This window comes from Wolffia australiana, chromosome 13 (assembly GCF_029677425.1).
Source record: "Wolffia australiana isolate 7733 chromosome 13, ASM2967742v1".
NCBI lineage: Eukaryota > Viridiplantae > Streptophyta > Magnoliopsida > Alismatales > Araceae > Wolffia > Wolffia australiana.
This window is the reverse complement of record NC_135847.1, coordinates 1,659,164-1,672,083: the sequence shown is the minus strand read 5'-3', so window position 1 is coordinate 1,672,083 and position 12,920 is coordinate 1,659,164. Positions and strand designations below refer to the sequence as shown.

The window sequence follows — 12,920 nt, the reverse complement described above, 5'->3', positions numbered from 1 at the left end:
AGAGGGGTTCTATGGTAACCCAATATCTTATATTATATTATTTAATTAACTCGATAAGCATTTGTAGGCATTTTTAAATTCACATGTAGGTAAAGCAATATTGTCTGAGAATGTGCAATCAACAAACACTATACTCACATGAAAATCCAAAGACAACTGAACCTTAACTTTCATATTCAATTATGCATTTAATGTCAGGTGAATATTTGAAATTCATGAATTAAAGATTACTTTCCAGGTTCAATCACCTTTATAATGGTTGAAAGCTCTCAAAATATCAAAATCAATAAATTTCAATTTCTTACGAAGTTATAATTTCATCGCTTCTTTGATCTTCATGTCTTTTCATTAATAAATATGTGTTTTTCCAATGGTATTTCAACTATATATCTGGTTTTCACAATGAAAGACCAGGGATAGATTACCCAATTTCATCAACTTTTGACAGACACAATAACTAGTGATTCTAATCATATGAAGTAAATGTTCAAAGCAAAATGAGACTTCACTCAATATCCTGTGATTGATGTCCAATATATTACCCTAGTTCATTTTCTTTGTATTTCAGGTGACAAGAAAAGAAAGAGGGTATCATTGGAAAGTAAATGGCAAAAATTTCATGACAAAATGATTTATAGACGAGGACAAATAAGCGTTACTCCTAATCACTGAAAAGTTCAAAGTTATTATTAGTCATATTAGCTAATCTTTTCTGAACACAAAGTCTCAGTATAAAAAGACAGCTTTCATTCTCGAAGTCTACTTCAAGTTGTCTAAACTAAGAATTCTACATTAACTTCGAAGAAGATAGCCCTTTAATAACATGGGTTTATTTCAGAAACACATCTCCACATTGACCATTGTCCATGTGTACTAACAAACCACAAAACCAATTAATCTGTAAAAAAATAACCAACCACAAAACAAGATAACCATTACACCCACCTTTATATTGTATTTCGTCCTTGAGTCATTGAAATATTATTATTAACCTCTCGAGGGGAGAAGAGTGATAATGAAGAGAAAATAGAGCTGGGGTGATAAAACCCTAACTCAACCAAACAAAAGAGTTCTCCCAACCTTACATAGGGGTAGGAGTCGTAAGAAATAAAAATTTACAATAACAGCCGTAATAAAAATTACCATAAATTCACTGTCTCCCTATTTTTATCAAAACATAAATTAATCAAAAAAATGTTATTTGATGGATAGTTCAACATGGTCCATGGGGTAGAATGAGGCAATTAAACCCCACTTTCATGACGCTTCATCAAAATATGCCAGACGAAAATAACTTGCAATAAATAAGTGAGCCATATAGGAAAAATCAGCAAATTTTAAGTCTTTTCATTCGAAATTTATTTCCATTGTTTCTCTAATAACATGTAAGAGTCTAATAAACACAGAGACCCAACAAAAAATAACTGACCTTAGATCATCAGTAAGGGAACATTTATTCCTTTATGGTATTCAGTTCTTCCCATAAACCTGTCTCGACTTCTTCCCAAGTGGTTGCACTCCTTAAATCCTTGCGTAAACTAAATATGGTTCCAAGAACGTTGTCCTCATGAAGGATACAATAGCACCTGCAAAATTTTAACGCAGCAGTTTTGAAACAGGAAACAACCAGTAAGAAAATAAACTTGTAGCAAATAATTAAAATCTAAGTTTAGCAAAACGATTACTCTTTTCTCAACAGAAAAGAAACAAAATAAATACTCTTTGAGAGCTGTGAAACTCATTTCGCGACCGGAATGTGTCAGCAATATTTGAATCATAGTTGGTCCAGCAAATATTCAACGAATAAAAAAAAACTAAGACTATGGATTGTGTTGAAGTACAACATCATGCTTAAAGATGAAAAGTGGAGCAGTTACTATCAACTATAGTTTTAGCACAGTTAGTACTCTTTTGTGTATGAATTTTTTTTCAGATTACGGTCGCTTCAGTGGTACTTTTCTGGTGGAAATATATTTAAAATCATGCCCATAAATGCATATAACTAAAGATCCCAACTTAAACTCATAAAAGGAAACTAACATCAATGAATTCAGGTTTATTTACGATTCTAAAAAACTACCATGGATAATACTGAAATTATCTGTCATTTCACTTTAAAATTAAATGTGTATACTTGGATCCACATACAAGAGTGCACAAGTCAAAGGGAGGTAAGAGCTGCATACATGGCTCGGTAAGATGCCCTTTCAAATTTCTTCTGATTTGCATCTCCATCGGAACGCAAATTTTGTCTCAAGGGGAATTTATAGCTATCCAGGAATCTCTTGAGAAGAGTAGCATCTGTTCTGAAAACATCTATATGTATGGGGATAAGATCTAACAGAGGGTCACCTGAGAAAAGAATACATACAAAAAATAATGACGAATGAAGTCTCACAGACATAGGAGAAGAAATAAACAACCCGAAATTTATGACTTTACTTAAAGCAAAGAAAAATTTAAAATAATGATGACAGATGGCGTAAGGACAATATCTAACAGAGGTCACCTGAGAAAATAATACATTAAAAAAATCATGATGACTGAAGTCCCACCGGCATAGAAGAAGGAAATATCTCAAAAATTATGACTTTACTTGAAACAAAGGAAATGGTAAAATAATAATGACCGATGGAATAGTTATGTTTCGTGTTCATTAGTCCATGTAAGGGATCGATATACTCAATGCAAATACACCCCATGTTACATCCCAGATTTATCAAGTAATGCATTGTTTTTCACTGGAACAACAATAACCCTATGAAAAGAAATGAGAAAAGATCGTCAAAAGCTGCAGGAGTATTCCGCCCAGCAGCCACTGACAAGAGTAGGGTTGCAACAAAACCCCAAGATCCTATTTTCTTTAAAGGCTAGATTGAAGACCAATAACATAACGATAGATCCATTATAATAGTCCTCATTTTGCCCAACAAGAAAAAAACGAACTCTACTAGATATGGGCTTAGTCCCTTATGCCCCAATATCAGTTTCAAAGGGAAACACACATAAAACAGATCATGGAAAACGCAACAGTATTCCTCCCAATCTTTTTCTTTTTTTGAACAATTCCTCCCAATATTTTGAATAACAAAAGAGAAAAGTGTATAATTCTTGTCCAAAATTTTATATCATCATACTTATGATTTATGGGCTACAAAATATTTAAGACTGAGACATCCACTGATCCATTCACGAATAATTTTTTTTTTCAAGAAAATAAGGAAAGCCACCCGGAATCGGTGGCCAACCCGCTATTATTAAATTGTAAATGTTTTGTACAAACAATGTACAAACCCGACCAAAAAAGACTATCCTCCCCTTCCAAACCAAAAATATACGAGTGCCTCTACGGCATGAATAATGTCCTCTACCGAAGCCGCCTTTCCTTTAAACACCACTTCATTCCGATGTAGCCACATCGCCCAGAGCACTGCGAGTAACCGCCCCCATTCCACTCCGCGCCTGTGTCTTCTTTCTATAACTGAAGTCCAAAAGGCCTCATCCAAGGAGACATTCACCTATGGTACCTGTTGCGATGCCCAGACTCTCTGGGCGAAGTGACACGTGAAGAATAGGTGTGAGCAGTTCTCCTTCCCCCTAGCGCACAAAGGAGAGTCAACAGGATCCATGGGGGCCCATCTCTGCCGATAGACCCATGTGATCAGCCTCTGCCTCCGCAATAACCAGTTGAAAAGTCGCACTTTCAGTGGAACTTTGAGCTTCATCAACATGTGGCATGCCTTATTGATGGTCTCATCGTCCCTCGCTTCTCCTCTAATCTTCAGATATGCTTCTTTCACTGAGAAAGACGAGCCCCCCCATGTCCAACCATCTCCACTATCAGCTGAGGGGATGATTGGTAGAAGTGACTCTTGCATCCCCAAAAACTCCTCAAAACGTGGCTATGATAAAACTCCTGTCAATATAGGGACCCACGCCTCGTCCCAACACTCACTGACTTTGGCCTCTGGGGGTCTCGCTAGTGCAAATAGTATTGGGAACTTTAACTTCATGGTGCCTTGGTTAGACCAATTATCAGTCCAAAACTGGAACCTTGCCCCATCCCCCAATTTGGGCTCAAAGAACTCCCGTACGTGAGGTATCGCTTGGCGTAGACCGCTCCAAAAGGGGGATTCTCCCCTGACACGAGCCCAACACCTCTCTCAACCTATCTCGGAGCCATATCTGTCTCTCAAGACATTGAAAACTAGGCCCTCTGTTGACATCATAATCTATTCCGCCCATTTGGCCAACAGTGCCAGATTCATTGATTCCAGATGAAGGATCCCCAGCCCTCCCTGCTTCAAAGGTCTACACAATATCTTCCACGCCACATGAGGCACTCCCTTGCCCCCTTCCTCTCCAGTGCCCCCCCAAAAGAACCTTCTCATAGCCTCCTCCAATCTGTTTACCACTACTGCTGGCATTTTGAATACTGACAAGTAGAATAACAGGATTGCTGACAGGACCAACCGTAATAGCACCAAACGACCCCCTTTAGACAGTGTCTTGTTCTGCCAACCTTCGAGCCTCCTTTCCACGTTTTCGACTACCGGATGCCACTCTGCTGCTAGGATCCGTCTCCCGGTCAATGGAAGACCTAAATAGCCCATCAGGAGCGAGCCTTGAGGTGTGCCTAAAACTCTTACACACTGTGTCTTTTCCTCTGAAGAATGTCCGAAACCCACAAAGGCCGACTTGGCTTGATTAAGTTGAAGCCCCAACAAGTCCGCAAATAGTTCAAGCAATGCGGATAAAATACGAGCTTCTCTCATCGAGCCCTCAATGAAGAAAGTGGTGTCATCCGCATATTGCAGGAGCGGGATTCCCTCTGAGTAGCTCGCCGTCTGAAAACCCCGTAGTAGGCCCTGCTCGCAAGCTTTAAGTGTGCAGGTGGCCAAGGTGTCCACGGCAAGAACAAAAGCCAACAGTGCTAACGGACATCCCTGCCTGACTCCTCTTTGTGGGTGGATCCACCCTCAGCTCGACCGTTGAGCAAAATCGAGAATGAGTGAGACGTAACGCATTGCCTCACCCATCTCACCCATTCCTTGGGGAACCCACGTTTGCGCAGAACGACCATAAGAGTCTCTAGTCGAGTGAGTCGTATGCTTTAGCGAAGTCCAATTCCACATGAAACTCTTAGTTTTATTCGTCTTCCATGATGATACGATCTCCCCCACCACCACCGCACTGCCCACCAGTTGTCTTTCAGGAATGAAGGCCCATTGAAATGGCCCGACTAGGTCCCCAATTACCACCCTTAGTCGCTTCGCCAACACCTTGGCGATGATAAGGTATATAGAGTTTGACAGTGCAATGGACCTGAAATCACCCACGTTGATGGCGCCAGGACGTTTGGGCAGTAGAAATAGGTGGGATCGGTTGAGTCACTCCAGGCCATAATTTCCTCGCCGGAACTCATTTAGTGTACCCATCACCTCAGACCCAACCACCTCCCAGAATTCTCTGAAGAAAAAGACTGGGAATCCATTCAGACCCGGTGCACCTTCTTCATTTAAACCTTTGATTACTATTTGCACTTCTTCCACTGAGAAAGGCTTCACCAACTCAGCTTGTTGTCCTTGTGTCACCTTGGATGCGCTTCTACCGCTCCATCTCCATTGATTTCAAGTCCCTTGTTTAGTCATCTCTCTAAAATGGTTTGCCAACGCTCCTCCAACCGCTTGTGTCTCATTAACTTCTCGATCCCCCATTTTGAAATGAGTATTTGATTCGAGCGACACCTTCCATTCGCTGCCAAATGAAAGAATTGAGTATTGGCATCCCCTTCAGATAGCCATAGTTGGCGAGAGTGCTGCCTCCAATCAAGCTCGAGCTTCTTGTCCTCCTCCTCCACTATTCCTTTGCAACTTTTTCTCTCCGAGAGCTCAGCATCGGTTAAGCGCCGTATGTCTTCTAATGCATCGAGCTGTTGGACCCATGACAAGGCCTCATTTCTACGATTGTGTCGTTCTTCTCAGATCTTTTTCTTCAATTTCATCAAGTAAAGACGCAAACCTGACAATTTGGTAGCCAATTGTGTTGTAGCTGTGCTCTGTGTGGCTTGGGATGACCACCATGAACTCACCTCCTCCCTGAACCCTTTCTCACTTAACCACAATCTATCCATCTTGAAATATGTGGATCAATTCTGGCCAACATTTGCCTGCCAGATAATTGGGACATGATCCGACAACAGTCTAGGGAGTGCACGCACATCGGCCTGCGGGTATTCCTCCAACAGCTCCACTGAACAAATGAACCTATCAAGTCGGGAGAGAGTATTAGGTCGCCTCGTACTCCATGTGTAAATACAGTTTCTAGGCCCCATTTCCTGCATGCCCGCGCTTTAAATAAAGGACCAGAATTCCTCCGAACCCGGGTCCTGTCCTCCAGTCCCATCTGGTCTATCATCCGACTCCAGCATCATGTTGAAATCCCCTCCAATAAGCATTGGGATCCCCTGGAAGAGCGCAACCACCCCCCCAGCTCCTCCCATAGTCTTTGTCGGTGAGTCGCGATAACGGGACCGTAGACTGATGCCACCACACATTGAACATTGTCACTTCTTCTTTTGAGTTTAACTGCAACCACATACTGCCCCGTCCAGGACCCCTCTTTAGCATAGGTCGATGTGTTCCATGCCACCAGTAAACCCCCTGATCTTCCGACTGCATTAACGGCCACGTATCCCTCCAGGAAACCCCGCCCCACCACGTATCCCTCCACGTCTCTTGCAAGCATACTCCATTCACAAATAATATTTAGGCCATTTAAACTTTTCTCCATTGACAGGATTTCAGATCATGCGACTAATATCCTGGTGAGGTTCCCTAAGCCTCCTTCAAATTTTTATTTTCATCTTTCTACACATTTTGATATTTAGAATCAGATGAAGAAAAATATTGAAGACATCTTTCTACACATCTTCTGTAGTTATGCTTATCATCATATTAAAATATTTTAAATTAAGTTATTATGGAAATATGTTTTAAACTTCTGAAGATTCCGAGAGAAATCAGTAAAATAAATACAATTTCAGTTGGTACGGAACATAACTCAATTTATTACAACAACAAATATGCTAAAAAGAGATATATTAACCATTTAGACGTTATCATTGTTGAATCATATCCCTTTACCTAGCAGTTTTCACGAAATACATAGGTCAGAATAAGTTCATGAAAAGCTTACCAATCAACAGGTCAGTAAAATCAATAATATGCGTTGGAAACCATTTTTCCTTCCTTCCCTCAGTAGTTAAGGATGGTTCAGTAATTTGATGCATGTAGATATTATCATCCATGACATCTGTGTGTACCCATGAAGGTGAAGAGCATCTGTACATATCATCTTCTTCCTGAGAAATAAAAAGTCATGCAAGTTGGGGTTGCACAAAAAAGAAAAGGAAAAATTGAATCATGACCAGAATTAGTGAGACCTTGAATAAACCGATCAACAGTAAAGGATCTTCAGGGATATACTCCTCAACTTTTTCAATCAGAACTTTCGGAATTGGATCGCCCCTAGAACATTGAAAACATAGGATGATACAATATAAGGACAGATTTACAATTAAAAATAATTAATAATTGATAAACATATTTTCGACTGTTTGGACAAGGCCTTAAGATTTACCATTGAACTAGGCGATTGCTGATATCTTTCTTTCTTTGTTCCATCCCTGAGATAAAAGACTTCCATTCTCGACCAACAACAACAACATGCTCTACCACATTATCAATGGCAACCACCTTTCTGATCATTTCAGTATCTTTTTCCAGGAGAACATTTTTGCTGTCTTCAGAATAAGAGGCAAATTTAGGCACCGGTAGGAGGTGAAGATTACGCAGCTGCTCCCCCAAAAATGAGGCTAAACTAAGATTGTCCTCCAATGATATTCTCTCCCTTCTGAAACGCACAAACCCTACGCGGTTAATTCAATCAGTGACTTCTCTGAGGAATAAGATCTAAATAACAGCTTACATATCAGAAAATAAACTCCCTCGGCATCTTTTTGTAATTAAGTAAGGCCACATTTTTGCTGTTGAAAGGATGTCGTCCTTTCTCGATGAAAATTCCATCTTAGCCCATATACCCAAGGAGTAATCATCATTAATAGTGGTACAGTTACCCACACTGAGATTTTCAATAATATCGTGTATTCTCCTCCCAGACCAGGAACAATTTTTACAAGAACCATCTGGCTGTTGAACGAGAACACCGCTACATAAGACCTCAGGAACATATTCGGACAAGGGTGATCGAACTGCATGAAGCAGGCTGTAGAACTCAAGCTGAAAAAATGAAGCCAGAGACATTCAAAATAGAAGTAAAAAGTGCTAGGATGATAACAAACCAATGAGTAAATCAGTACCTCTGTTCCCAAACTGTATAGAGACAATGCCAAGCCTCCTTCAACATATAACTTAATTACATAATCAGACACCAAATAAACCTGCCAAACAGTTTGTCGACATATGGAAAGTTATGAGCTGAAAATTAATATTTTCCAAATCCCTAGCTATGTACGAAGGAAAGGCCAGATGAAAAAAATAAAAAGTCTCATTCATCCTCAAAAAAGTAGTCTTTGTTCGGGTTTTGTTTCATGACAAATGAACTCCATTCCTCAATCAAATCACTTTTTCGAAAAACTTTGGAAGTATATACCTAATATTTATGAAAAATATTAATGATCAAATCTGAGACAGTTAGGAAATCTAGAGATTACTTTGATAATTATCAGATATCCAATTATTTGTTTCATCAGAAGCAAGAAGATAAAAGTTTGCTTATAAAAATAAATCTTTGGATTTTCAGGGCCAACAGCAGCCATGATTTTTTTTTGTTGAAAAGCGATTTAAGGCAGTCACCTGACAAAGCGGTAACCACCCAAAGTTACATGTGAAGGTAGCTAAAGCTCTGCTCATTAGACGTCCAACCTCTCCCTTATCTGATGTCCTAATTTCCTAATTTCTGATTTCTAATTTACAATTTCAAAAACCGAAGGAGACGGAATAAAAACAGTTCTATGTAAAACATTAAATTTATAGAAACCATTCCTCACCCCTCAGGGAATTTTATAGCCAGCCAAAAGGAAATTAGACATATCTAACAAGACATATCATTTCTTCCAAGGAAAACAGATTTTTTCAAATCCAACAAGACATATCTAACCCAAACCCTTTCAAAAAGTATCGTAAATGCAAGCTGAAATTCTGAATGAACAGATAACAGAAGGAAGATTAAAAAATTACTTACTGGATTGCTACCTGTGCCCACAGGAAGCTTCTCCTCATCAAAAGGACGAGGTATATTGTTTGAAGAACATATTTCAAGAACACGAGCAAGCCAACGATCTGTCTTAAGTGCCAAGCAAGCACCCTAAATAACATATTAATGATATTTATTCATTAAAAAGTAAATTTGCTAATATTTGGTTAACAAGAAACTCACCTTCCATATGAGAGGCCTGACCTCCGGCCTTAAAATCCAAAGCCTGTGTAACCACTCTCTAAATTCTCTTTGTCCAACGCTATTGCCCTCTCCCCAGGTAGACGTGAAATGGTCAACTTCGTCACTCAAAAATTTTGACAAAAAGTCAACATCATACGAGAAGGTTTGTTTGCTGAAACCATTGTCATTTACATGGTATTCCAAATTAAATCTCCCATATTCTCTGTCATTTTCTTTGGCATTTGCAATGAATTTTTCCGGGACAGCAAGCCATCCAGCTCGAGAAACTCCTTTATGGAGATGGCCGGGGCAAAAGTCAATGCACACAAACTCAAAGTTGGAAGCATTGACAAAGTTCTGAGTGACAGCAATAGTGGTCTCCAGGTTTAGCACACAATGCCACCAACCGCTAGGGACAAAAATTGTTTCCCCTGGTAGCTGTGTACACTCTATTGGCTTATCTTTTTCATCCAGAAAAGGGTAAATATCAAGCCACCACTGCAGGGAAATGAGCCAAAATCAAGAAATCAAATATAGAAATACTATTGATTAAAAAGTATTTAAAATAATGACCAACACAACCTCTATAATAAAAATAAATGACCAGAGATTTTAAAACATCGTTTGTGATTTATAAACCATAAAATTTTCAATGCACCTGCAAAGATGACGGGGTTTCAACATCCACGTCGCCATCATCTTCATTCACATGCACTATAACACCTGCAGGTACTTTTCCTGGGGGATACAATGCCCACCTTTATTAAGAAAGCACACTTTGATTAGGCATAAATCTTGATCCTACTTTATTTTAATAAAATGTGGGCCAAAAAAATTTACGATGGACGAATCTTAATTGCACCCATGTATGGGCAAAGATGCATGATCTCAGTAACTTTTAATCTTACTACTACAAATAACCTCCTACGAAAAAATAACCCCTCAAGGTCAAACAATCTGATATGATCCTCCAACATCGACTGTATCTGAAGAATGAGGGTTACAGATCTGACAATAAAACATTCAAGAAAATACGCAATATCGAGTCCAATACAGGGATGAAAAGTATAGAACGTCCAGTGAGAGGTCGCGAGATGAGAAGACAAATGTATAGGGAAGCATGTGGAGCTAGGCCGAATCGGCTTCACTCATCCAGCGGGGAGGATCTCCTGATTGCTGGCCAATCGCTCTGGCCTTTTTATATTGTTTGTCATCCTGCTTCCTCCTCTTTATTTGAAAATCCACACATTCTTCAGTTATAGGCACGAGTGGTGTTCTTCGTCTTCTTCCTCCTCAGGTAAATCCACAGAAGATTCTTATCACAATCTTAAGGCTGAATAATCTTGGCATGAAAGAACACAATCCAAGTGACAAACCCCAAGATGGTGACAAGGCATTCTAATTTTGGCGGTCAAATGCAGCCTTAATCTTGCTGAATCTTGGGGCAATGCAGTAGGTCTCCTATTGGAGCATAAATGCAGACTTGTCATAATGAGGAGCTTGTACAAACATCAGCGCTATCTTTTTATCCCAGAAAAAAGTTACTACGTTGTACTTCTAGGTAAACCATGGACCTTGACAAAATATCAGTCCCATTTGAAAAAATCAGATTTTTTGGGTGGCATCATATGTACCTTCGGTTCAATTCGTCTATATTCCTGACCAAGGTTAATAAGGGAATGATTCATCACTTCCTATAGCAAATAACAATGAGCCGAAGAAAGATGGCCATGAGTAGTCTCTTCCCATTCCCTTCATCCACTATTACAGGCGCAGTCCCCAAGCGTGTGCTATAACCCCTTGGTTGTAGCCATAACAAAAGCCTCGAAGGTGAAATCCAAGTTAGTACTTCTGGAATCAGGAAAAATTTAAAGAATATGTTCAACAAATACCTGGGTGACAACTGCCGATAGGATGTTGGAAGAGGAAAGAAAGGATGGAAAGGTGGAAAAGAGATGGGTCTATTTTTTTTTTTAAACATAGGAGAAGCCTGTTAGATGCCTCCTCATGACGTTTCAGCCTTCAGCCACTTGGGTGAGTGGCTAACTTAAGTTTTAGAAACTGACATCTTGAGACTAGGATCTTCCACCGCGTCTTTTATTCATAGCACAGTCAGATGTGTGTTCTTCAGCTAGTACATGCAGGTAAGAATCGCCTTAACCTCTACTAAGTGGTGATCAACTGTCTGTGATGCTCCATCATCTTCAACCAGATGCAATACCGGGTTGGATCTATGAGAAGCATCAACCCGGAAAGGCCCATTAAGAGAGAGCTTTCAAGAGCCAAGTGGGAGAAGGATAGGACCCTCCCTCAGACAGCAGGATTTGAGCTTCTCAGAGCACAATCCTCTCTCTCTCTGAGCTCCAGCCTCCTGGCAGCAGATTATCATCCCCTTGCAAGGTAGCACCACTGAGCACTCATGCAACAACCATTCTCTGGGCACTCTCCCTCTCCTCTCTATGATCCAGTGACACTCATTCTGCAGATCTTCTTTTCTTCTCCCATTATCCTCTAGTCCTGCAAGACACTTTGAGCTTCATTCAAATTTCGTTTCAAGCAGTGAAGTATTTTCCAAATTTTCATTGGATCTCAACAGATACGCCTTCAGATCGTATCACAGCCACCCAAAAATTCGTCGAATTCTTCGTCAGTTTTCACCAAGGTTTGCAAATAACTTCACCAAAAGAATCAAGTTTTAGTCTTTGTGATGAATTTTGAACGAAAAAATAGAGCAATTCAAGAGAATATTCCATCAAACTCTGTGGTGGAGTTTGTCTTCGCCCTTAGGGTTTCACAAGGAAAAGCCCTCATTTCACCAAATGAGAAGACCAACATAAATACACGTTACAACAGTGGAACTGGCTCATTTCTGTCGTAATGAAGATCCATGTCCTCGTTGGCTCATTTCTATTGTAATGAAAATTCATGTACTTGTTGGCTCATCTCTAATGTAATGAAGATCCATTCACTTGTTGGGTCTGAAAATTTTCAAAATATTTACAAATATAAAAAAATACAGGGTTTAAAGGAAGAAAACATTACATAAGAACAACATAAAAAACAAATTTTATGAAGATAAAGCAGGCAAGATAGACAGTGGCTAAGACTCTCCAATCATGAGGTAATGTTTCAACTCATGGAGTCAGAATCTAGAAGAAGAAAACTAACTCTCCAACTCACTTAAACAAACTATGAATTCACTGGGAAGTCGAGGAAGCATTGTTACCTTTTTCTGCCTACGAGAAGTGTGTTCCAGGCACTCGTAAGGGCAGGATCAACATGCCATGATGCACCAGATCGTGCAGGACCAATGATTAACCATCTAAAAGGTGGTCTTTTTTCCTCATCTAAAACATCGAAATAGTCTTCTCTGAAGAAAGAAGGAACTGTGTAATCCTTCAGCAAACTCGGCGCAGATTCTCCAAACTATTAATCAGTTGTCAAGCACATAAAATAGTCCA

General features: G+C 39.8%; 1 protein-coding gene across 1 annotated transcript in view; it reads right to left on the bottom strand.

The window, feature by feature from the left end:
• Nucleotides 1–1,318: 1,318 nt before the first annotated feature.
• The window catches only part of LOC144710838 (putative glycosyltransferase), a 31,426-nt gene continuing 19,824 nt past the window's right edge, over nucleotides 1,319–12,920 (bottom strand). The window contains exons 6-16 of the mRNA XM_078584657.1: nucleotides 12,686–12,885; nucleotides 10,118–10,217; nucleotides 9,460–9,957; nucleotides 9,265–9,387; nucleotides 8,381–8,461; nucleotides 7,990–8,300; nucleotides 7,642–7,914; nucleotides 7,445–7,529; nucleotides 7,198–7,363; nucleotides 2,187–2,352; nucleotides 1,319–1,586 (exon numbers count right to left, since the gene is read on the bottom strand). Of these exons, the coding sequence (XP_078440783.1) occupies nucleotides 1,454–1,586; nucleotides 2,187–2,352; nucleotides 7,198–7,363; nucleotides 7,445–7,529; nucleotides 7,642–7,914; nucleotides 7,990–8,300; nucleotides 8,381–8,461; nucleotides 9,265–9,387; nucleotides 9,460–9,957; nucleotides 10,118–10,217; nucleotides 12,686–12,885 (2,136 nt within the window). The 3' untranslated portion in view covers nucleotides 1,319–1,453. The remainder of the gene's footprint in view (nucleotides 1,587–2,186; nucleotides 2,353–7,197; nucleotides 7,364–7,444; nucleotides 7,530–7,641; nucleotides 7,915–7,989; nucleotides 8,301–8,380; nucleotides 8,462–9,264; nucleotides 9,388–9,459; nucleotides 9,958–10,117; nucleotides 10,218–12,685; nucleotides 12,886–12,920) is intronic.